General features: G+C 38.1%; 2 protein-coding genes across 4 annotated transcripts in view; one reads left to right on the forward strand and one right to left on the reverse strand.

The window, feature by feature from the left end:
* Positions 1-377: 377 nt before the first annotated feature.
* On the reverse strand, positions 378-21,266 carry LOC124305837 (protein shisa-4-like). Of its 2 annotated transcripts, none has more exons than XM_046765736.1 (5): positions 21,118-21,266; positions 5,400-5,559; positions 5,035-5,165; positions 1,737-1,853; positions 378-1,602 (listed from the first exon to the last, which is right to left on the reverse strand). In XM_046765736.1, exons 2-5 carry the CDS (start codon positions 5,555-5,557, stop codon positions 1,514-1,516), a joined length of 495 nt encoding a protein of 164 aa, XP_046621692.1. In that variant the 5' UTR covers positions 5,558-5,559; positions 21,118-21,266; the 3' UTR covers positions 378-1,513. The 2 variants fall into 2 exon arrangements, with proteins under 2 accessions (XP_046621692.1, XP_046621691.1); XM_046765735.1 differs by lacking the exon at positions 21,118-21,266 and adding an exon at positions 7,238-7,495.
* Positions 11,212-26,278, forward strand: part of LOC124305834 (uncharacterized) — a 35,666-nt gene continuing 20,599 nt past the window's right edge. The window contains exon 1 of one of the 2 annotated variants that reach the window (XM_046765730.1): positions 11,212-11,646. The gene's annotated coding sequence lies outside the window, so the exon portion shown is untranslated. Of the gene's footprint in view, positions 11,647-20,489; positions 20,542-26,278 lie in introns of those variants that run through there. The other variant, XM_046765732.1, reaches the window with a different exon arrangement.

Here is a 26,278-nt window from a genome sequence, read left to right on the forward strand (position 1 = left end):
CTCGTTCTATTTCAGGGACAAGTTCAAAACATTGAATCGTCATTAGTATGAACTTATTTTTGTGTACTTGGACGACAGAACCTGCGAATCAGGACAAAAAAAAATAGTGTAGAATTAAAAATCCACATCGCATATCTGAAGTCGTATCATTTTCGATTAGTCGGTTACTTATAGTTTCAACTTTCAATAAAAACGCTCTAGGTAAAAGCCATTCGATTCTAAAAACAACTGGTTTTAGCAGATTCGAAGCTAAGTACGCACTAGAACGTGGAGCTTCTCAATTTATTATGCTTACATTCTTGTGTCCCTAGTAGATTAAATCATTAAAGTTTAAACCGATTTCTAAGTGGTACGTGTGAATAATCAACAAGGTATAATTTCCGTCCAAAATATAAAGATATTTAATTGCAAACAATTTAAAAGTTCATACATCATTATCGGGCTCACTTACATTAATTCGCTATTGTGAGCTCGTAAATTGCGAGAATTCTTCATTCCCCGTAATTATTATTGATAAGTGGTAAAAATATGGGGTCACTCAATATTGTGTAGATATACCTTATTTCTAAAAATATGCTTACATGTTTGATTCATCTACACATTCCATAGAAGTGTTCGCTGTGCGAAAATAGAGCCAAGGATTAATTAATCTAACGAGAAGAAGAAGAGCATGATACTCCTCCTATCTCATCATCACACCAGGTGAGATATGCAATTGATAATTTCCATCCGATAAAAAAACTTGATTGTTCAACTCGCGTCTTTTCCAACTTAAAATGTAGAATAGAAATATAAGAGATTAGTGGCGGTATTAGTATTCGGAACTTCATACAAAATTCGGCCGCAATTATCTTACTTCTATCTCAATATTGCATAACTAACGTATAAGGGTCAATCTTGAAAACAAGGCATGATCACTCTCACTACCTTTCACGGAATGAAATTTTACAATTAGTCCTGACTTTGAATAATATTACGTACTAATAACGCGGTAATCACGTGTAAATCGGCCATCACAGCTATTCTGTATAATATATAATAGGAGACTCTTGTCGTAAGATCGAAGACAAATATCAATGAAATACTGAACATAAATCTACAAGACTTGTAACGTAACGTCGTGCGTCGGCCGAAATCTTGCCGATAGCGTTACACACGATTATAAAAACAACAAACGGTGTAATGTGCGTGGTGACATAAATATGTAACGAAAAAAACAAAAGAAAAAAATATTGAAAAACAAACTTTGATCTTTATATCACTAGCAAACATCACACTTCTCTCGGACAGAAATTCCACAGTAATTATTCACACCGCAATGATCCCTAAAATCAAGAGATCTTCGCGACATGGATTTACGGTATATAAATATATACTTGGATGGATTACGTTCACGTTTTAAATTGTAAGGCGCATATATGTACGTACGTTCTTAAACAAGAACGCCCAATTCCTTATTAATATAAAGGTTCACCCTCGGTCACCGAGCGACACGTGCATTTGATTTCACTTTTCACTGGACGTAGCTTGGATTGTAGGGCGCTTGTTTGGTGTTATCTTCTCTGGTGTACTGAGGAGGAGGAACTGGATGCTGCGGCATAGCTGAGTGAAAATAAACGGTTTTTATCAAATGGATACTCGCATTTTACATATCTTTACCGTGAAACTTAATCGACAACCTCAGTAATAGAATCAATTTTCACTAAACACTGACAAACGGTATTAATCCAAGTTACCTGATACGGCATTCGCATAAATTGGCGGCTGAATTTGTTGTATCTGATGAACTGTGTAGCCAGAATTTGAGGGAGGTGTCTGGATAACGTGAATACCCGTAACAGGTGTTTGCATGCCTGAAAAATTGATTTGAAAAATCAAAATACCATCGTCTCGTGTTCGGGACGCGAGTTATTTTCGTTTCAACTGGTGAATTATGAGGAATACCAGATCAGTCAAAGTTTACAAGAGAAAACGTACAAAACATTGTCTCCTATGTACTATACTGTACTTACAAGCTTATATGCAAATCTTGAGGCAATTTTACAGCGTAAGATTCCAATAACAATATTGTTATCATTTTGCTTCTCGCGCATTATTACAGGTACGGCGGTATTACGTCATAAACGTTCATCGTATTTCCAGGTACTTCGTGTCCGTTATCATTCAAAAACTGATAATTCAAGACCGAATTTTTTTTATGAGTAACTGCTTTGAGATAATAGTAATATGAAGAAGAAAAAAAAAGTGAGAAATGCGATGACAAAGTTCTTATCAGACGTTGGAGAAATAATCTATATTTTTTATTCATACAAAAGGTGCAATCAGAAATAATATATGTGCATAAAGACTATAAATAAAGTTTTGTACAGAGATTCAAATGAACGCTGCTAAATTTTGTACAAGTGGTGAAAGAATGTGATACATAAATCACTTTCACAGTCGTCATATTTTACTAATTATAGTATGAAATTGGAAATGAAATTCGTACTTAAAGAGGATCAGGAAAATTAACATGTGCCAATTACGCATTTTATTAGATTTTCATTTCGTTACGAATATTTATTAAGCACGTATATATTTATAAATAGTATATAATAGTTTTACACACAATATTTCTGGAAGCATCTGAGGTAACACAGAGTGATTATTATTCCCTTATCTTCCACTTGCGGTGTTACAACCACAAACTTAATATACCGTTCATGAGCAAGCATACTACTTTTAGGTAACTAGAAAAAATAGATATATAAAAATATAGGTATATGTGTCATATCGTTAGACTTGTAAATGATTTAGGAATCTTGAACAGGAAATTAAACTTCTCGTACATACCGCGTATCATCTTGTAACAGGGGTACCCGTACAATCATATATCACGTATGTCATTTACAGTATACGTTGGTTCTTTTCAATGAACCGAAGCAATAATAGAAATATAAGCTGTATTACATATAACGTGACAATATAAAAGATTTGTCATTTACTGTAGAGTTCTTAGTGCAAAACATTTTTTTGCTCGATAAATACAGATATCGCCACATTTTTCACATCGCATAGCATCGATACAAAAAGCAGTGGCTACTTCACATTCATGAAATTATTCCTAACCGCAACTGGCGAATTTCCTTAATGTTGTAAATCACTTACTTACACAGAGAGAATGAATGAGCAGATATGACTCAATATTGCAAAAAAAAAAAGAACACATCGGGTTTTTTGGTGATATATACTTAGCAAGATGTAGAATTTACTGTAGAAGCAGTGAAAACTACTGCCTGCAGACTAAAATCTGCTGTACTTATAATAAAAAATATAGTTGACATGAGTATTTTTCATCAAAAACCTTGATGTGTATTTCTTTATTTGCAGTTTTGAGTAAATTCTGTTCTTTTTCTCCTGTTTGTAAACTTGAGTCGAAAATTTTTTGTGGTTCCTGCAGTCAATAATGCGCAAGCAGAAGTAGGAATTAAGTTAAAAATTTAGCTGAATTATTATTAATAATGAACCGAACTGGTCTGTGGTATTATTGAGGGTATTATTGAGGATATTCTACGGACAACATTAAGCAAAATGATTGATGTTATTGTTGATATTGTGCACGTAACAAAGCATTCGTGGGACTCTTGATATGCCGGTTAGGATGACTGAAATGGTGTTATTTTTTTTTTCTAGTCGTAAAGCAGGCTGAACAGAAATGAATAAAGCCACACCCTACAAGACCAACACGTTGACAAAGATGTTTTGTGCGCTAAAGATTCCTAGACTTGTTCTAAATCCTGTACAATCCAAGTCTCCTTATAATAAATGACATGATCATATCAATGTGATACAAAAAATGACAGCAGCAGCCATGTAGTTTTATAGAGTATGTAAACGTAACCACATAAAGAATGTTACAAAGAATTAGATTTCGTAATAACATCTGCCGCTATGATAAAATATATTTCGGCGATCACGTAAAAATTATCACATCAAAGTTATCAGCTACTAATTAAATGTAATGCCAAACTCAAATTCAAACAGCATATTTGAATGATTGTGTAGGCATAACATCAGAACAATGTCTAAACTCAGAATTTCTCGACTCCAGGCCGAAACGCACGCAAAACTAATAATTCCTATGTAAATTTCAACATCTTACAACATGCAAGTAGTATTCTCCTACAAATAACAAACCGTAAATAAATTTTTACTTCTATTAGAGTTGGAATACTGCACGTAAGCGTAGAATAATATGATCTTCGATTCATGAAGAAAATACAGTTAATTAATATTATATAGTACGCATTTTTTTGTGATTATATTTAAATTGATTAATAAAAAAAAGACAACTTCGAGTAATACTTATATGTAGAAAATGATTCCGTTTGTTTTGAAATTAAAAATCATTTCAGGATGCGTCGAGTGGTTTCATTCAGGCAATGGGTCCTGAAAAAAAACATGCATGAGATTCTCTTGAAGTTTCACTCAAACGATGCTGGTCTGGAAGAGTTAGTACACAGTTAGTATGTTAGGTATGAATCCATTCACTCGCCGCAGACTTACCCCTAACATTAGGCAAACAAAGAAATTAATCCTCAGAATCAGTTTTCGAAAGGGTATAATTATATGCTTATAGTAGGAACTGATATGGACGTTCTGTCTCATCCTCATTCTCATCCTGTATTGTAAAACTTACCGCACTAAGCAAATGAATAAAATGTTGCGTTTGTTGGGCAAAGATATATACAAAACATTTTGAGGGAAAACCAATAACGTCATGCCTAGGATCAGTGGTTATAGTTTTATAAAAAAAAACATCTGACCAAACTGTGGAATGTCTGTAGAGTAGAGTATATGATAATTAAGATCATTTTCTTTTTTTATATGTGAGAGAAATCGAATAAAATAATCGAGGAATGTTTCGATGGATAAATAAGCAGTGAGCAGAATCATTTGTGAAATTTTTTTCATAACAATATTCGCTTGCATAATATTTATGTGATAAATGGTAGACTGCAGAAAGCTTATTCTGAGTTTATACTGGTCCCTTACTGCTATAGATGGTTCCACGGTGACGTCGTCGGTACCATGGACAACAGGCGCAGCAAAGGCAGGAAATACAGAAGACAATCAGAGAGATAATAACGACCACAGCGATAACAACAGGAACGATTATGCCCAGTCTGAAAACACAATTTTTTATTATACTCGTCATTACACGATCGTATTGTTAATTCACTATTAGAAATATTGACCTTTAATTATAGCTATTGATTTATCAATGACATAAGTCCTAAATAGTTTGGTTTTATGAAAACAGTTTTTAATTGTAATCTCGATCATTGAGGTATAGGTAATACATAAATTGAGCATATTTTGATCGATGAAAATAGTAAAAATTGTTTTTTTTTTATTACCCAGTTCTCATTGTGAACTCCGCCCAATCGCAGCAGTAAACAGTACCATCGACTCTGGGGCAACAATAGCTGTTTTCGCTCGGATCAACAAGTGGTCTCGGACAGGAATTCACGAATTTATCGATAAAATTGTCACTGGTTCCTAAAGTACAGTCCATACCTGTATGAAAGAGATAGAAAAATATTAGTCATTTCAATATTTCGCATATAAATAATTTCACATGAAAAAATAAAGGATCATTTCGAGGCCAAACTTTTCATGTTTGCGATACGGAGCAGAAAAAAACCTGAAAATTTTACAGGGTTCGTACGCTTTTTGGAACCCGAAATTCCCTGACTTTTCCAGGTGTTCCAGCCTGAAAATAGGATTTTTTTCAGTAACCTTCCAAGAAATATGCCGCTGATTCATGACAATTTTTTTGCTTATTAATACTAATACCTTCAATATTACCTAGTAATTAATTTACTATCCGACTACTAATTTACAAACAACAGCCAGTGATTTTCAGTAAAAAAAAAAAAAACGAAAGGAGGTTTGATATCAAGTAATGTAGGTATAAGAACAAGTTTGTTTCTTCAAGAAACTTAAAATTCCAGTCTTATTTTCAAAATTCCCTGACTTTTCCCTGACTTTTCCCTGCTATAAGAAATTCCCTGAGTTTTCGCGGTTTTTCCTGTGCGGACAAACCCTGTTTTATCGCAAACAAACAAGAATCGAATTTGAGGGAGTGCATGTAAATGCGGAACGAAGTATTCACAAGGAGACAAGAAATCCAAACCTTACCGCACGAATGGACGGAGGCTAAAAGAACGCTGGTTGACAAATGTAGATATAATTCAGTTATACCGAATCAAAGCTTGAAGTTTTATGAGAATATTTATTAGCAATTCAAAATCGCTGAAAAATGAGTGATCGAAGTAGCAGTGATGAATCATGACGAATCTTCTTAATATGTAATAAGTGAATTTGGAGCATAAGATAAAACAGGTGTCATTATTTGTCGTAAAAGATGGCAAAAAATCATTTTCTAGACACGATTATTGATATCTACGTGTTATCTACGGGAGGAGTTTGATTCATCTCGTCTTTACGTACCTCGTAAAATTAATCATCTGTACATAGAAACAGAGCGAGTATGTATGTATAGATATGTATCTCCACGACTTAAGTCTACGAAGTGTACTCATGATACGATGATACGCTCGTGCTACCAAGAAATCATTAAGTGGAGAACTGAGGTGGGAGTCGGGTTTCAAATAAGCAGATGTGTGTAATTCGAAAAGGCCCGAGTTCCCGGAAATTCTGAAATCAGTCTCGCAATACGGCAATCGATAAATTACGAATTATCGGAAAGACGGAGACGATGAAGCATCCCCATTGAACATCGCCGCAGTAGGGTATGGGATGGACAAAGTAAAAAAAAAAAAAAAAACGTAACCAGGTATAAAAAAAGAGTCAAGAGAGAAAGAGCGAGAGAGAGAGAGAGAGAAATCAGCGTGCAACGACGTTGATGCGTCATGCGCAGTTATCTCGACGCCTCGCTTATTGTTAAGCAGGCGACACAGACGCTAAGACAGGACTCGACCTGTGTGCGTGAGGATGTTGCCAACCAGTTTCAAACTCTGCATCGCGTTCCAGCGAATTCGCTTGACCAGGATAAACGAGAAGTCGGAACGGCCGATTCGGTTGTTCGTTACGTAAATTAACGATCCTTGAAACCGGACACGCTTCGAGAGTGTGTCACGGTTAGTCCTGATTCAAATCGGGTAGGAAACGAAACGAATCGAAGCGTCGGCCGGTCGCCGATATATCGGTACTTTGACGGATATTGACTCACCGTAGGCAACGCTGACCAGACAGATCACAGCGACGATGGAAACCGCGAAACGAGCCATTTTGCGTGTTTTATTATTCTACTGTCACTTTTAACGAACCCCGATTATCTGCGGGGTTGATAAACGCGCACCGGACGCAATGAATCGAATAGCTTTTCGTCGGACGAAACCACGACTACCTGCACAACCACTTCCGCCGAGGACAAACGTGTAACCACTGCTCTCGCACAATGGAACGAACTCTGTGCGAGCGAATTGATACCGCCAACCCGAACCTTGAACCCGATTGCCGAGCCGAAGAATCTCGGGAATACCCGAAGCTCCGCGCATGCGCGTGAAATCAAGACTAGGCGCGGCTAGGAGCAAAAATCGTACGAGCGGCTTTTCATCGAAGCGGAGATGCATCCTTGCCGAATGAGGATTCGTCGAACCTTTATCGCCGGCGGGTTTTTCGCACACGAAGTTCACCCCTGTCGCAATCGCTGATTCGCTCACGGAATCGTTGTTTTCGTCGATGCGATTTTGCCTTAATTTACCCTCTACGCATCGCAGTATTACGAGATTTGTCCGTTAGAGACCGCCTTCAATTTCTCCAGGCTTCGATTTCAAGGATTCCTTTGTGTTCGTTATGGATTTGAAATTTTTCTCTTTAGTTTCTTTGTTTTACTCGTAATGCTTGATAATATAATATCCTGTTATGTCGATAAATAGCAGCTTACAGAGAATTAGAATGTAATTATGAATTGAATCACGCATCTATCCTAAGAAATTTATTTTTAATCTCTTATATGTACATAGGTATATGCATATCTTACATCATATTTGCTGCGACCGTCGACAGTCATCATTTACAGGACATACGAATGTCACCAGCACTTTGTGCTAAAACTGAATCACGTCGTAGGCATGACCTATTTTCGTATTTTTCTTAACCTAAGGTATGATAGACAATGACGTGAGAAGGAAAGAGGAGCGAAAAATAAATGAAAGGTTCAATTTTTATGATCTTAAGATATGCATATTCACGCCTGCGGCAAATAATGTGTCTAACGACTTTTACTGTAAATATACAATATACTATAACGTAGTATAGTGCATACATTTATTTTTAGAATCAGAAAATACTGACTACGCAAATTCCGGCATTTCGGAATTACGTCTCGAGTTAAATTGCTTTGGAACAGAGCCCAGTCAGCGAACTGTGCTGTATCAAAAAAATATAAGTCTTCCCCAACAGATAATTGCACTGTCTTACATCTCCGCATATATTCATATTGTAACAAATATTTTCCTTAAGTTCGTTTGAACTTATTAGCGAATTAAAAATTATGCGATATTTAGGGGGGACCCAGGTTAGAGGGTGAAGTAATTCTTTACACCCGGTATAGTGCACTGAAAAATTGTATTACTTCTGTGACTTGCTTGGCACTCTTTATACAAGAGAGAATAAAACGGCGAGCTGAACGAAACCGCCTTTATTCAACACATGGTAATTTTCATGCAAATTGTACGCGTGTCTGAATCATTCATCTTCGCCTAGCCTCAACGTTTCTCAAACCCGCTGGTACAACGCACTCCTACTCGTAATTATACTCTAAAAGGACAGAGTACCTAATTACTATACAATTATCTGTATTCTTTTTTACTTCAATAAATTGTTATTCAATTGTAAAATGACAACTTATTTCGAACAACAATACCTTTGTAGACGTGAATTCAAAGAGTTTCGAGGCGTCGTCGGTTTGTTTGGCGATTTTTACGTACTATATCAGACACAGCCGTAACACATCATGTTACGGTTTGAAAATCGATGAAAATGCAATGTGCGTTTCTCATAGAAGTAAACGTGGAACGAAATGCTTTACTGCTGACCGGATGTAAAAGATACGGCAGTAGATGCTCGAACACGATCGTTTGAAAAACAAAGCTGGTTGTCTTGATAAGTCAAAGCGACACTTGATAATTAATATACTTTGCAGAAATTCGATTCTTTAATGAAATAGTAACACCGTCATAATATTCTTATCGCACGTAGAATATAAGAGTGTAACTAATTTTACTAGTTCACAAGCGAATAATTCCACCTTAAAACCAACGACGAACTCCCCTGCAACGCAAGTACCAATAACGACGCATGCAATCTAATCTCAGTGATTGATTCAGCAAAGCTACGCAAAATGGTAATAATAAAGTGACGTATATCGCTGATCATTCCGAGAATATCCGATCAACAGCGGAATAAAATTCTCCGTAAAGTAATTGGCACGATTCTATATTTATTCCATCATTCAACGTCGTAGAACAAACTGCAGCTCTACGGTATATCGCACGTATACATATAAATATAATGTGTTGATCCGCGTTCTGCCGTCGGATGTAATCATTATCCGTCAACGTTTAAGATCGTCCAATTACCATTGTCCCGGTACAGCTGACAGTTTATAGTGTCACGTTTCTCACTTCGTGACGTCAAAATAAGATGTAGGGTTCATTTCAGGTATCAATTACTTCTAGCATTGATAAACGGCAAAGAATTTACTCGCTTACTCGTATATCATAACAATAACGTTCACCGTGGAATCATTTCAAGATTTGTTCATAAAATTAAAGCTCTCATGCCCTAAAATATTACCCAGACAACACACCTATCGCAGGGTCGTCAAAATTTACCGGGACGTTGTAAAGCGTTCTTCCTCGGAAAATTTTCCGGCACGGATCAATTGATAAGACGAAAAGATGTCCTAAAAACATCTCAACGAGTTGTTATTTTTTAATAGGCTTATTTCGTACATCACTTGGAAAAAACTGAAAGAAGTCTTCCTGAATCATAACCCCTCTTCTGGGCATCTTTTCGACGGCAGGTGATTTGCTCAGGTATTAAATTTTGTGAAATTGCCACGCTGACTCGAACTATTAAAAGAAGCAAGCCCGGTGATGTACGCTGGTAAATTATATATATATATATATATATATATAGCTACTGAAATCACTGTCATTTCGAATTGTTATGCGCAAACTAGTCGTTGTCACGAATTAACATTTTTCAGGGGGAAAAGTTTCAAAACTGAAATATTATCTTGGCTTCATTGGATACTCGATAATTACACCGCGACTCGGAATTGAACCTATGCGATAAGAGAATCCTTCTTTTAAGATTTTTGCGTTCAATATTTTTATCAGCAGTTTTTAACATGATGCAATGATTTTTGCATACCTATGATATAATTTGTGTAATTATTGTCAATAAGATGCCAGAGAAAGAATAAAAATAAACTCGTTTCAACAAATTAACGATACTGCGACCAAGATTTAAAAACGACTGCAGCGTTGAAATGTCGACAAGTTGTATCATCCACCTTGAAAATTCCTCGTATCGAGATCCGGATGCGTGCAGATAAATACGGGGTGGAAATCACCGAATAAAACACCTCCACAACAATCATGATTTGGGCGGTGCAATTGCATTTTACCGAATCGTATCGCACGATAGTAAAGAAGTCGATGTTCAATACCGGATAAAATTTACGAAATTATGAAAATCTGCGTAAATCGTAATAAAACAAGTCGGCAAAAACAGTTGCCCTTATTACAATCACCAAGGGTTGCGATGAATTGAAACTAAAGTTTTGAACTTTCGAATAAGACTGTTCGTCAGAATTATTTTATCATCGTCACACGCGATTTATCGGTAAAGTACGAAATTTTTTTGCACGTACCCCGGCCGTATTGAAAGCTCATTTCTAGGCTTCTGTAAAAACGACAAAAAACGAGAAAAAAAAAGAAAGAAAAAGAATCGCAATATTTTCTTCTTTCACTCCACCCTAATGCACCGTATCCATAAGTGCGTGGATCTGCGTCGCGGAGGAAAGCGCAGAGAGAGAGAGAGAAAGAGAGGGAGAGAGGGAGGCAGAATCCCTCGCGGAAACCCCTTAAACCTCGAGCTTGCGCGGAAGTTTGAAAGGCGCGACTGATGGCTCAGGTCGTCCGCACCGGTGTATTCGTCTGTGAGCTTTCGAAGGGGATTCACGCGGTACCCCGGCAATTTTCGTCGTCGCAGCAAGCCAGCCTGCCTCAGGACCCTTTGCCCTTTAGTAAAGTATACAGTAAAGAGAAAAGAAATCCGTCGCGAGTTTGGGGTAAAATGTGAAATAGAAAGGTTAGAGGGATCGCAGGGCCCGTTTCTCTTTTTCGTGGGTGTAGATTTTTCTCCACCGTTTGACGTATCGCGGTATATAATCAGTGTATGTGAATATCGTAAGTTGCCAAAAAGTTTGCCCAAATTATACGACCGATAAGTGCAGTTCGTGCAGAGTATCGTGATGGTTTGGAGGGGGTGAATTTTTCAACCTATAACCGCTCGTTCGTTTCGGGTTTTTCTACGAGAAGCGGCGAGCTTGAAACACCAAGTCAGGTACGATTATTATTCTAACGAAGGGAAAACGAAGGGAGGCATGAGATTTAATAAAAAGATTTCACTCACGTCCTGTGTATAATCGATACTCGCAGGCCACCAGAACACTTAGACCGATCCATTATTCTACCTTTCAAGAGCTTTGCCCGAAATTTTACCGCCTTCGTCTCGTTCTTTCACTTCGGAGCTTTTCACGGAATCCCGCGGGCGTCTCGATATCCGTAGAAATGAAACCCGAATCAGAGAATTGCGTTTGGGCTGTTGTACTAAAAGGGTGCCGAGACACAACCGGTAAAATTAAAATCTGGACGTTTTCACACCAACGCTGGACAATTGACGTAAAGGAAAATAAAAGGAGCTGATTCTCCCAACCTTTTCCACATTGAATTTAATCAATACCCATCACCGAATCTATGTACTTTTAAGTCGGAGATATGTATTTTGGTCCGTTAGTCGGTGAAACTTTTTTCATAAAAATATTGTCATTCGATACCAGCAAACAAACAGCTTCGATATACGTAGGCGTAAAATGTATGCTTTGAGAAGTAGACTGACAAGGGATGAGAAGCACGTCTGACGAATTTACCCGATGAAAGGAAAGGCGGTCAGCACGCGAATCGAAATCCTCGTCGCAGACCGCGTCGTTCGTATAAAATTCGCCGACGGAATGAAACGTGAAATGGGTTTCGCGGATCGCGGAATGAAACTGTAAAATCTCCGAGACGTAAAATACGCTGCAGCAAACTCCAGCGGTAAAAGAAAAAAAGCTCGAAGAACCGTGCGCAGCCTTAAAATCCCGACGATCCGCGATGCATCCCTTCAAATCGACGTATACAAATTTTCCACCCCGATTCGATATACAACGTAATCGATAACCAAGTAGGCTTGCAAATGCGAAGCTCCCCGGTGTGTAAGGTGTAACGTGTACAGACAGGCCCGAAAAAATCCACGAAAAAGAATATCCGCAATCAGGGTTCGCCGGCAATATTCACCGGTAAGCCGCTTACAAGCGTTGAAAGAAGTCGACGAGTACGATGGTAATCCAGGACACGTCTGCACCCTTATTCAGACAGGGCGTGAAATCCCTGAAATCACTCCCAGCGGTTGCTTGAACTTGCAGGCGAAGATCGCGCTTAGGAACTGTAAAGAACTGTAAACAGTGCCGCCATGTCTGAAAGCTCTGGACCAACGAATCCTTGCCGAAGGTGATTTTACTTCCAGGGACATTTGCGGAACGGAGTGTTAATGCAACGTTATTCGAGAAGCTTCGCCGCGTTTTCACCGCGTCAAATATTATACGCGTTGATACCAAAGCCCGACGGCGGTGTATCTGTGTTGTATTTCGCTTCGTTGTGCAAAGATGGAAAATGCTGAATAACCAGTAGCTCATGGATGTACAAGACCGTAAAAGCTGCGGGATTGTCGGGGAAATTTTATCGTCTAGAAAAGTTGGCAGGGTAATGGCGGGGAGTTATATACATAAATGCATGGTACATACATGTGTATACAGGGTATGCATATATATATACGTATTTAGGCCGAGGCAGAACGTCTCAAGATTTGATTATTATCCTAAATTTTATCCGAGCATACTCGGAAGAACTTGAAACTTTTTCAACCTCGTTACGAAATTGCGTACATAAACATTTTCGTCAAAGAGCGAAAATTCTCGGCTTTATACGATTGTGCAAAATATGATTTTATTTTTGTACGAGGTGCTTATTAATGCCGGTTCTTTTTCTTTTTCTTGCTTTTTTTTTCCGTCGTCACCGTAAAAAAAAAAAGAAGTAAATGGCCTGATTCGAGTGGATACGGAAACCCGACGCTAAAAGCTGTGGCTTGCAAGCCGCGACGGAAAATGAGAAGACCGATATATCTCTCTGTTTTTCGTCTTCACCCGTCCCAGGTTCACACAATTCTGTAACGTAGCAAGGGGTTGACCATCCCCTGTTTCATTTTATATGGCAAAGAGCCAAGATTGAAATACGTTAGGAAAAACAACAAGAAGTACAACAGCTCCGGATATCGAAGGGTCGACACTTGGATCACGGAACGCACTTTGATCCCTTACATGTCTGTACAATAATTAAACGAGAGAATTTTATATTCTCCTATCTCGGCTATCAGCGATCGGTAAAGTTGCCTGAAAAAACACGGACAAATGACTGTAATTTAACGCGGTTTTTTGAAAGCGAACCTTTTCTGTGCCCCGCGATACATAAATTGCAATTCCCTCAGTATTTAATACTCGGTTATATTATACCCATTAACGTTATAAACTGGATGTTTCGAGGCTTCCTCTCTGTAATTTTGTTCATTTTCTCGCCAGACCGTCGAAGCTCACCGCCTGCATATTCACACAACCGCATTATATTTAGACCTCGAATCGGTACCGAGTCTGTGCGTTCAAGGGTTTCAGAAAAGGCAAACTCGCTCTCGATTAACTCGTCTGAGGTTCACCGTACCCGCCAGGCCGCCACCGTAATATAATATACCTATACTGTGTCTTGGTGCTGCAATATCAGCTCTGATGTGGAATCTGGGGAATTTGGAACGGCGAGAAAACGAATTCTTCTTCCCGTCGAGGAAAAGGGGCCTTCATATCAATCGACTGTCTGGAATGAAGGCTTTATTACAAACGTTCGTACCGTCCGAACCGCAAATTGTTTATGAAAAATTTATCGTTATCTAAAATGGTGGAAACGCGCGCGTATTACGCTTGTTCTAATTATGCTTTTCATTTTTTCATCTTCGTCTTAATTCAACCGCGAAATCTTTCCTGCTGACATATGGTGATAATGTTGTGGTCGATTTCAAGATGAAAAATCAACACGCAAGGTGCAGAATAAACTAATAACTTATACTTTCAACCGGGGTATAAGCAATTTCGACGTAACGGCGCCGCGACATTTATCCATATTTCACGCGGCGAAATCACAAATCAGCGTTTCAAAGCCGAAACCTAGCAATCCAGAAACCCAGCGATAACACAAACCGCGTTATTCTCGCCCCAGTATCCACACAATAATTCAGGGAATATTGGCCGAGAAATTATTCACACGAATGATTGTAAGCCTGCGTCATGATAGGAAGTCGGATAGACAGATTGCGATAATATTTCCCCTTGTGTACAATTCTAGGTATTCGATTTGATTCGATGTAATATGTGCCGCGAATCCCATATGTATTAGGGTGTTTCGGAAATTAAAAAAATTTACGATTTTCCACCGTGGCACCCTTAAAAGAAAGAGTCTGCGAAAAGACGAGCGTTCTACGTTACGTGGAAAATCGCGCTCGTTTGATTTTTCAAATTTTTTTTAATCTGTGACGAAACTTAGTCTTAGCACTTAAATTATTATTTCTTTCCTGACATTTATATTCAACCCAAAGATCACCACCCATAAAGCAACGATATATCATCCGGGAATCTTGTTCTCCTAAATGAAAGGTTCATATTAAATTATAACTATTTTATGAGATTCAATTAATAAGGAAAAAGTCGTCAAGCAACGACCCGAAGACTTAATATTACAAGTCTGGTTCTTCTTTCTGACGTAAATTTATATTATGATTGACGTAAGTAAGAAAAACCGTTTTTACTCGCGGTGCTTTATAAGTTCAAAAAAAAATTTTAAAAAGCGAAAGATCAACCTCCACGTAACGTAGAACGCTCATCTTTTTATCGAATCTTTCTTTGGATCTAAACAAACTTTTTAGGAAGTGTCGCAAATTATTTTTGTCTTAAACACCCTAATATAATATATATACCGCTTCTGACAAATTTTTCGGCCGAATATCGTTGTTGTAAAACTGTTTTATCCAGGTATAAAAACTAAACAACGATGATCCTGAAACGTTTAAACAGTGATAAAGACGTAAAAGAAATGAACAAATAAATTGTAAAAACTAACCATTGAACGCGCGGACGAAAATCAACGTTTGACTTTGGTAATTTATAAAGTTCGGCTTCGGGCGGTCAAGTTTATACATTATACAATGCGTGTTTGCATTCAGAGTGATATCGTCGCGCGGATTGCGTGCAAGTTTGCCAATCGGCGAACAGAAAATTGTTCGCTCGGTTATTACCGCGCTGTTGTTCGTCAGCAGCCTCGGAGACGCGATTGCTAACCGTTTGGTATGCACGTAGAGATTCGAATATGTATTTATTTGTTCAACAAGCCCTGGTATTTCTCGCGTGACGCGTAGGCTAACCCTGGGGAAAAACGCGTGTCACTGTGTATAACGCCTCTGTGTGTATTTGCATGCGTGTATGCACGATTGGATTCGCGAACGGTCGCTCTTCCGCCAAGAGAGCTCGAATAATCCTTGATGAGCATTGTGTTTAAAATGATTTGTCAGATGTTTATTACAGACGTTGCCTCGTGTTTAGAAAATTCTTCGGTCTGTAGGTACAACATCATTTTGGCTTGCTTTCTCAACACGATTTTTCGTTTCTTGTTTATTCGCGTGTCAGTTGGATCGAAGGTGTTTGAAACGATTAATTTCGCGTGAATGATGTGAATGATTTGGACAATTTAACAGAATTCAAAAATTTCGAATCATTTTTCACCCGAATTTTCAACTGATGTGATCGATTATCGTACTGTTATTTTCTTCCAACGTTGCGCAACGAATGTTTGTAAAAAAAAAATATTACTTTTGCTTCGAATGCGCAAATCACCCTTCCTCAATTACCGTCGGTTGCATTTCTTTTCCCAAGAATAGCACTGCGGTATGAAGAATAAAAAAACTTATCTAGACAAGAAGAAAATAAAGCGAGAGGTGTACGGATTCTTTTTATATCGCCTCCGAATGAATGAGAGAGAACATACGAATGCTTATCGGAATTCCGCGTATCGCGCAATTTACGCGGTACTTGAGATAAATCAGAGAAAGAGAAAAGGAGAGAGAGAGAGAAAAAGAAATGAGTCTTCTAAGCGCCGTCTCAATCTTGAGTAAAAATACGAAAGAGAAACCTGAACGTTTCGCGTAAGAATGATCGTACGCTATAAGCTATATTAATTTTTTTCGATCATTCTTCATATCTTTGCCGAGCATTTAAGCCTCGGGAAAACGGCGTGTGTAAGTAACCGAAATATATCAACTAGGAAAGAACGAAGTTTTTGTTGGACGGTTCTATAAATTTTCTATCCGATGCCATCCTCTCTCTCTCTCTGACGAATGGTACACGTTAACCACTCGGCAGTTGTCGTGAAATTTTATTGCCCAATTTAGAATCGGATCGAGTTGTGACAGGGTCAGGAGATCATTCGGTAACCATGACGGCTCTCGTTGCCTTTGCCAACTTATCGTTGACCGGCGTTATTCCATCGAGTATTATATATCCTGCAACGATATTCGTACCATTCGACCACCCGACTTTGCACGCACTTCAAATTACGAAACTAATTCCCGTGTTCCATTCCTATCGACGTTGCCAATTTACCCCACATTTTTCATAACTGCATTGATATTTTCAACGAAAGATAAATTCGTTCGATACGCGAAAAATGTACAAGCCACGTTAATCCTACCAGTTATATTCTAGTGTCTGTTTTATTTGTTGAATAAAAAAAAAAAAAAAAGCGAATGTGGGAGGATTTGTTCAGTGAACAATAATAACGTATCCATATAACCGTGCAGCGGACGAACCCCTGACCCCGGAAAGTAGTTGAGCCTGTTGAGTCGACCGTTGTATGCACGCGTGTATAATGTTTGTATACGTACGGTTCACGAATTTGGAACACAGAGGTATAGTTGGGCTGACGAAACGTTAATTGAGACGACGCGGCGTGATTAATTGTCTGCTTTATTGCAGTCTATGTGCGCGAGTACGATACTCGAGGTTCGCGAATTAGTATCATCCGACGAGAACGAGCAATTGAATTCCAACTCCGCGTTACGCGTATTAAACGTAAATGCAACAAATTTATTATCAAACTTTAACGATGAAATTGGGAAATTTTAGACCGTAATAACAATTTTTCCGAACGATTCGGACGATTGGACAGAAAAAAAATTTTACCTCATACGCTGAACGGTGGTTTTTTTTTTTTTTTTTTCTTCTTTTTATCTCTTTTACTTTCGCAGAACGTGGAGGGTTGAAAAATGCGCCAATTTTTCGGGCATCGTACGTGTTGGTTAATTTTTCTTTTCATTTTTTTTTTTTTCTTTTTCCTTCCAAATTTACATCTACAAATTGTAGGATACGAATGAAATGATGAAAACGATTTTACGCGAGGCTGAACGAAAATGAAAAGTAAATGCAACGGAGACGTGTGTATGTGTGTGTATGGATGTAGCTCCGTAATAATCTACATACATATCATTATCTACATAGATATATGTATGTATAGATATTTCAGCACAAAAAAGACACGGACGAAGAATAATCAACGGAACTTTTAGAGACGAGGGGACAAAAAGCGCGGGAGTAGGCAAATATTTAAGCTTTGACTAACAAGAAACACAGCTCGTGGTGTCGGAGCAGAGTTGACCTTAACGAAATTTGCCACACTCAGAATTTGACAAACAATGAATATTAAACGGTTCCATTAATTTTCATAATTAATATATGCTGATAACATCCAAGGGTAGCTGTTGCGAAGATTCGCCCCGTCTATGAGTTGTACATCCAGACAGGAGTCTGTGTCTGTGGCCTGTGTATGCGCTTAATTACCGTATACATATGCATTGAGCTTGTGCATGTACAGCTAGATATTCGCAGGCTTGAGGATAAGGGCGCGAATATATTACCGTCCACCAATTTGAATATTTTCACCCTATACACGAAGGGAAAGGATTATTATTCGAGTCGAGCGATATTCGTTTGATTCAACTAAATTCGGTAGTCAAACGCGGCGAGCATAATATTTAATTCATCAAAATACTTTTTGCATTGACTGTATTGCATTAGACTTATTCAAGCGCGGATGAAGTATCTTTCAAATGATATCACTCATAATTGTCACGACTGAAAATTTTGCAAAAAATTTTGCTCAAAACCGCGCAGTCTTTCTTTTATTTGGTAAACAAATTGGTGCAACTGATTCAACCATTTACGCCAAACAAGATCCGGTTGGATCAACAAAGTACGGCATTCGATCGATGTCAATTTTTTGTTGGCTAGATTTATGTACTTATTTTATTTGACGTAGCTAATTGTTTCCGTCAACGAACATGCAACTTGGCGGAACAATACATAAACTTCAAATGAAATGATATTTAGCTGAGTCAATTTCGGAAGCGCATCGAAAGGTTCGATCGAATCAATACTTGACTAGATCGCGACAAGAAAAGCTTTCGTCGAATCAAGGAATTCGCTTGACTAAATGATTTTGACAAACTGACTAAATCGAAATTGTTAAATTGAAGTCATCGTATTTGAAACAAATAAGAGATACTAGATTGAAGCGAATGGATTCCAACAAAATCTACTTTGTTGGATCGAGAATTCTTTTCCCTCTGTGTACGAGATGAGGAGAATCATCGTACCTGCCGTTTCGTAATTCGAGTAACATAGAAATCTACTTCGTCGCACCCTTCATCAATGCCTATGTATTCATTAAATAAACGAATTATATCACTTTGAGAACGAATATTTTTTCTGGAAATAAATAATTAACACTCTTGTTTCACTGTCGGGAGATTTCTTTCAGAATTCCTGACAACCTGGCAGCATGGAATTGCCGAAAAGCTTCGAGTCCTTTCCCGAGGAGCGCCAAGGACGCAATAAAATTCTTGAGTGATCGTTAAAACTCCCGGTAATTTGTCGCTAATTTCCTTTCTTCCCCTAGTGCTCGTTTCTATCAGCGATCGGCAAAAAAAATGATGAACCTCCTGATACAGACAGTCGACATGTCCCTAATTATCACGTAAAATTCCCCGACTTATTGTCGCTGTTTGCTCATTATTAATGTTTACTTTCCATTTATTGACTGAGAAAAATTAGTTCGGGTAAACTATTATTATGTACGAATTATAGTTTCTCTAACTTGTTTTACCGAGTTGGTGTGAATGATTTTTCAAAACACACGTCCAATTGGAATCGAGTTACATGTAAGCCTGCTCTGCTTTAGAGATGCTGATTCGCCAAAAATTGGTACTTTTCATTGATTTTATTATCACGTAGTTGAGATTGATCGCCGAAGATCTCTTTAAAAATACAAAAATCAAAAATATTGCGATTATAAAGAAAATATTAGGTATCCACGGATCGTTCATTTTATATCTAATCGTAAGATTATTTTGTTCGAAATACTATCCTCTACAACTTTACTGTAATACCTTTCTTTTGTCACGGTGGCTTCGTTAAATATATATAATTTTACAAAACTGCAACGATACTATAATTACGATCAGCAAATAGAAATATTGATTTGACTGTTGAAAAAATCTAAAATCTGTCGCACTGATTTTGTAAAAAATAATTGTCTGATTAAAACGAATTCTGCTGGGTATGAAAAAAATTTGAGACGATGTAAAACGAAGCATGAGTATCCAAGCTTTTGTTTGTAATTCCAATATTTTCTAGTTTTGTATTTTTGAAGAGATCTTTCTTCTTTGCGAACGTGAAAATTCGCCCAATACTCAATCTACGATCATGTCTTGACAAGATTGATAAAAGTACCTTATAGACTTTTGACGAATCAACCTTCTCAATTTGCAAACGCATAGATGCGACGAAACAGAGAATGCAAGGAGGCATGAATAGAACTCTTCGGAGCAAAGCACATCTAGGCGTGAGTTATTCTTAGCCGAATTTTGACGCGGGGAAGAACGACCAAAACGCGATTTGAAACGAAGCCAGAACCGCGCAGCGCTAATACTTATGATTAGTACGGAGCGTTCGGAGCAGCGAAATTACAATTCGTTGCTAAAAAATGTAAATTAAACGTGCGTCTTATACAGTCCGAAAATCCGTAGTGTGTGTAATAAAGTATTTATATCGATATAACTAAAAAGAATATCTTGGTTTTTCCTTCACAGCGATTTTCACCTCAGAAAATCACCAATTCTTCCATCTAATACTTTTAAAAGAAGCTTCTCTCACCGCAGATTAATTTCCAGACGTTTTCGGTGTTTCCGGCCGAAATTTCAATGTTTCAAAATTTCCGAACCATCGAAATTATTCCACGACGAGTTTTGTTCCATAACGCGATCCTGATCCTGCCTAACCCAGGACCGAATTGGCACTCGAGGCGACCGCCTATGTATATTTTATTATATTTCACGGGTGATGGTAGGAAATATTCATGGTTACCGTAAGACTTGGAGATTCAATTCCGTTGAAAGGGGAGCTTCGGGTGCCGGGGATCAAGTGAATAAAGCATTTCCGTGCGTGAGTGACGCGGGTGAAAATTCGTGGACATTTATTTGGCAATTTCTGTATGATCGCGATACACTTTACGAGTATATATCTGCATCGATATACGACACGCTTAGTATCGCGGTGATAACAAGTGTGCTTACCTAAGGCGAAAGTTTTCGGAGGAGAGAGCCTAACTTTAATCCTTCATACCGGCGTCGTTCACTCCTCGATTATAATCTCCGTAGTTTCGCTTCGTTCCTTCGACTTCGACTTCTTGTTCCGACGTGGTGCAATCGGTGTTTGAACAAGCCTCGCATATTTACGGTGCTGCAAGTGCGCCGGAGCGGAAATCGGCCTGTCTGTAAATCGAGAAAACAATCAGAGCTCGCGAAATGAAATCAGACCAGATCGGCGGTTTGCAAGGCTGAGGAACCGACCTTTGGACCATTTCCTGCATTTCAGGCGGTCAGTCAACCGAGAAAAATTCAACCGTCAACCTCCAAACGATTTAGAAACTTGTCAGGCGTACAAGTTGGTGGAAAAAATTGGCACAAATTCAAAACTTATAGATTTTCAAACGAACAATGGTCGGGAGTATAAATACCGTTCCTTGTTTCAACTTCCCGTTTCTCTGTTTTTAGAGATAAAAAATTTTCGATAACGTCGATGAATTTTTTTCAAGCAAAGCATAAATTTACACCGGTCACGATTATTCTTAATCGTTTTTCGTACAACGTTTTTATGATTAACTGAAAAACGGATAAAAAGGGAATTCAATGTCGAACAAAACAAGCTAAACCTTGTTGAAACTGAACGAACGATTAATCAACGTTGCCGATATCGAAAGAAAAATACCCATGTCCAAGTACTGTAATAAGAATATATAATTTTAAAAGCAACGTCTTTTTTCCCTCGCACGGATGTAACTTCTCGATGAATTTGATTTTTATTAACACGCATCGCAACCTTTGAACCATTGCTCCGTTATTTGTTTATTAATTCGCTTATATTGCTTCCACACAATTAATATTCCTCTCATCTCTTGTACATAAACTTAGCTTTCAAATCTGCAAATTCGAATCAGCATTTAGACACAGAGCTTTGACTGCCCGCTTTTTTCCCTCGACTCTCGATTCGAACGAGATTCGAGGCTGACGGGAGGCGAATATTTATCCACTCTCGACTCGGCTACTTTACTTTGCCATTTATTATTGATTCAATTTTTTCCCCAAGAAGGTCGCCTCGCTTCGCGGTCACCGGGTAACGATTGAATAATGAACTCGACAGGATACGTCGCTCAAAGAAGGAGGCACCGAAGTCGTTCGTTTTGATGGACACCCAGAAATCCATGGGGATTTAAAAGTTTCCGAAGGGTATAATCCCAGGCGTCTGCGGAATATTCCACGAGACATAGAAACTGCGTTTGAACGCAGCTCAAAGAGCCCGATGATTTGTTCGAAAGTTACAAATAATACAAATTGAGGAAGAATGAATCGTTGATATGGCAAAATTGTTTGTATAATATTTAAAAATTTCACAAGCTTACAAGTACTTTCATTCGTTACTCGTGTATGGAATTTGAAAAAATTAACCAACAGCAACGAGCTTCATAATTTTTAACGATCTCGTTTCTGCGGTCGCAAATATCCGTAAAAATGTACCAAAGATCTGAAATATCGGATAAGTTCAAGGTCTTGAAACGAAACACCAAGTTTCCGGTCAAACGAGTGCCAGATTTTCGTACAGCGAAGCACAGTCTCACGACCAGTTAACCAGCGATATTTGTTTGTTTAAAAATACCGAAGTTTCGAGTTTGCGAAATTGACAGGAGCCCAAAAACAAATTAGCGCTTTGCTATTCAATGCGAAAACGTGATGTATACACTCTGGTCGGTTTCCTGCCACCTGTAGGCGTAACAAGGGATGTTGCAAATTGTAAACAAATCTCCGTGCTCGCGATACCGTTAAATATTTATACGCGATAATTGGGATCCTGTTTAGAGCGAGCAATTATCGATTCGTAAATTCAACGCGATATTCCACAATTCACTGTAATGCAAAAGTCCGCCTCTTTGTTATCAGAGATATGCTGTATTATTGTACGCGAGAAGCGACTCCTTCTAGAATAACACGCAGAATGTGTTCTCGACTGAAATCAAAACAATCCACAGTCAATTTAACGAGAATAACTAACTAATTTCACTTCAATTGAACGTATAACCTTTCACCGGTATTATTAAATTGCATCGGTTCCTCATTGCGAGTGAAGATTAATTCAATTCCGTTCAACTCGTATTTCGCGAATTCGGTATAATTTAGCTGTCTGCAATTACTGGCTCGTTATCAGTCAGCTCCTAATTTATTTCTAGTATCATACCATTCTACGGATTCCTGGAACAAACAATTGGCGGTCTCATTTTCACCGACGAAGTAAATTTCACTCGAATAATTCCCGTAATTAAAATAGGTATTGACTGTATGACTAAAATAGGATCAGATGAGAAGCACTTGTGTTTTTGACTTTATTCTTACAATTATAATCTGGTAAGTTGGTACGAAAACTAACGACGAAATTTGAATTAGAATTATCTCTGAAGCCGTTTTTGATCTAGGATGTTACGTAATTATTTAATTTCTATCGTTAAATTTTTAGAATTTAATTAATTACAAAACTTCAATTTTATCGCTTCATTGAATGCCTGACACATCGTTCATCAGTCACCGCTCAAAAATTCTCCCGAATATAAAGCTGTGCTATAATCCCAGCAAGTTATATATACAACAACTCGTAGTACAATGTTGTGAATAAACTGTCAATAACAGACGTCAAACGGACGTATTACACTGACATCTTTGAGATGAAATAATAATCGAGCGGCAATAATTGAACAAATTCAATCTGTCTAAACCAGCCTTTGATTATTATGTGTAGGTTGTAACATCCGGAAATTCGGATCTCACGTTTATGCACAGAGAATGGATTTTGTGAATTTACCAAATATAGCTAAAGGACTCTTATTTGATCCTGCAAGAAATAACAAAAATAAAAAAATTGCGAAAACAGTAGACTGTGTTCGTTACACATCAAGTGTAACCGAAATATATTCTTTCGCTGTAATTAATCATCATGTTTGATAAATTCATCAATTTTTTTTTATCCCCAAGTTTACAAAGCATATATTTCGAGTTTGGTTCGTACGACATATCGAAACTTATACAAGTCCCGATTTTCTGGGATTTGGGTTTTTTGCAATATTCTGCACAACGAGCGATTTCATCGACACCTGTATGTGTACATTTCGCACATCGTACGTAGAACAGAGAAAATTCCGCACGAAAGTGGGACGCGACGAATACGAAAAGCGATAGGGATCCCGGATCCCGAGCGAATCGACTTTCCGGTGATAGTAAAGCGCGGGTTCGACGAGATTGCCGGTCTGGCGATAAAAATTTTCGTTAGTAATTCTCGCGCGAAAGAAACGTTGCATGAAATACCGGTCGCGGATTTTTTCTCGTTTCGTTTTGAAATCGTTTCCGAAGCTTTTTGCAAGAATAAAGAATACACAGAAAGTACGCTGAGAGTTACCGCGAGTAAAGATTCTGATAAAATTGATTTATTTACTAAATCGGTTTCATTTTGTATCCATGACTGGACAAAAATGAAAATATAAGTCTGACGATACGCTGCGTGGAGAAAAAAATTATTCTCAACATATTTAAGATAAAAAAAATGTCATTCGAACATGAACCCTGTGAAATAATTTCCTTATAACGCAAGAGCGTGAAAATATTATTCGAATCGATTAAAATGTACGTAAAACACGATGAATTTATTTTTTATTCACCTCAGCAAGCATATTTTCCAATAAATTCTTATCCAAATAGATTTCTTTCTAAGCGTGCATACGTAATTCTGTATAATAACCGAAAATAGAAATATATCTGTAAAAAATACTCACCGCGCTCATTCGACATGAAAAAGTAACATCACCGTCCGATGTCATTAGATTCGGAATTAAAACTCCGGGAGTCGATCAGCCGATCGTCACCGGAAGTAATCTCTCGACTGGGAATTTTAACTTTTTTTCTATCTCCGCTTTCCCCCGTTGCCGGACCGTCCGACGTTCCAATAATTATCACAGAAGACGAACGGCGAAGTGGCAAAGCGCCAATATATCAGCGTTGAATAGATATTCGGCAAACGTGTACGCAAGTGTAAATATACGTACAGATACACACACGCAAACACACCTAGATACGCATTACGTGTAGACCGAGTGACTTGCCAGACGTTTCGGATTGGCCGTCGGTTTCTTGTTTCTTATCACTGCCTCGGCTTATTATAGTTGCGCAAAAATTTCGGATGGAGAAAAGGAAAAAGAAAAAAAAAAAAAAACAGAAAACAAACAGAGCCGACGTCAGTTTCAATCATACTCACCGCAAATTGACCGGCAGAATTTTCCGAGCAGTGGAGAAAATGATTGATTACAGATAAGCACTGCGGCCGAACGGCCGCGGATTATCCGCACGGTTGAGGATGATACGGTATAATTGTGAGCCGGGCTCTTCGATGCTGCCAACCTCGAGGGTTGGAAAAATTTCATCCCTCCGGCTGGCTCTGAATATTGAAACAAATTAGCGAAGCTCCGCCATATTTTCCATGCCGGCTGCAGGTCGACTCGCTCGCTCGTTTTTTTCCCATAAAAGACGTATCAGGTCTGGGTTAAAGTTTCGGTGAAAAAAAAAGGATAAAAAAAAAAACTGTAACCACAAATGAAAAGTAATAAGAAACGAGCTTTGAAAGAAAAAAAAAAATAAATAAAACGCGAAAGTTAAGTTACGAACGAGTTAAATTTCGTGAAATAACATCCCTTTGCCCCTGTGTTGGCGTTTTTATTTCATGTTTTTCTTTTCTCTCTTTTTTCCATCCTTCGAAAAACCGAGACATTTGAATAAAGAAACTTCGTAGGTAGTTATCGTATAATTATTTGCTTTGAAAAGATCACCTTACCGTTTCGTTTCTTAATACCAAAACCTTATTATTGTTTCTCCAGTTTTCACGGTTGATTAATTAGCTGGTGTATTTCGTAATTTTTGAACGGATTCTCTTCGAAGGTCTATTTTTTATTGATTTTTTTTTTTTTGTTTCTTCAGAATCGAGACACCGTGGCGCAATCGTTATTACATCAGATATTCAAGGAGATACGTCGACTATAACCAAGCACATACTTTTCGACAAGTTTTATCGGCCGTATAATAGCGGAATGAAACGTTTCAATCTTAAAAATCTGTTGACACGGTTCATTGGCCATATTTTTACGGA

This window comes from Neodiprion virginianus, chromosome 5, assembly GCF_021901495.1.
Source record: "Neodiprion virginianus isolate iyNeoVirg1 chromosome 5, iyNeoVirg1.1, whole genome shotgun sequence".
Lineage (NCBI taxonomy): Eukaryota > Metazoa > Arthropoda > Insecta > Hymenoptera > Diprionidae > Neodiprion > Neodiprion virginianus.

Coding starts and splice junctions, on each gene's coding strand:
- LOC124305837 (XM_046765735.1), bottom strand. CDS start 7,295: ATGGCTCGTTTCGCGGTTTCCATCGTCGCTGTGATCTGTCTGGTCAGC. Junction 5,166..5,399: donor GAGTTCACAATGAGAACTGG/GTAATAAAAAAA, acceptor TTGTGTTTTCAG/ACTGGGCATAATCGTTCCTG. Junction 1,603..1,736: donor TTATGCGAATGCCGTATCAG/GTAACTTGGATT, acceptor ATTTTCACTCAG/CTATGCCGCAGCATCCAGTT.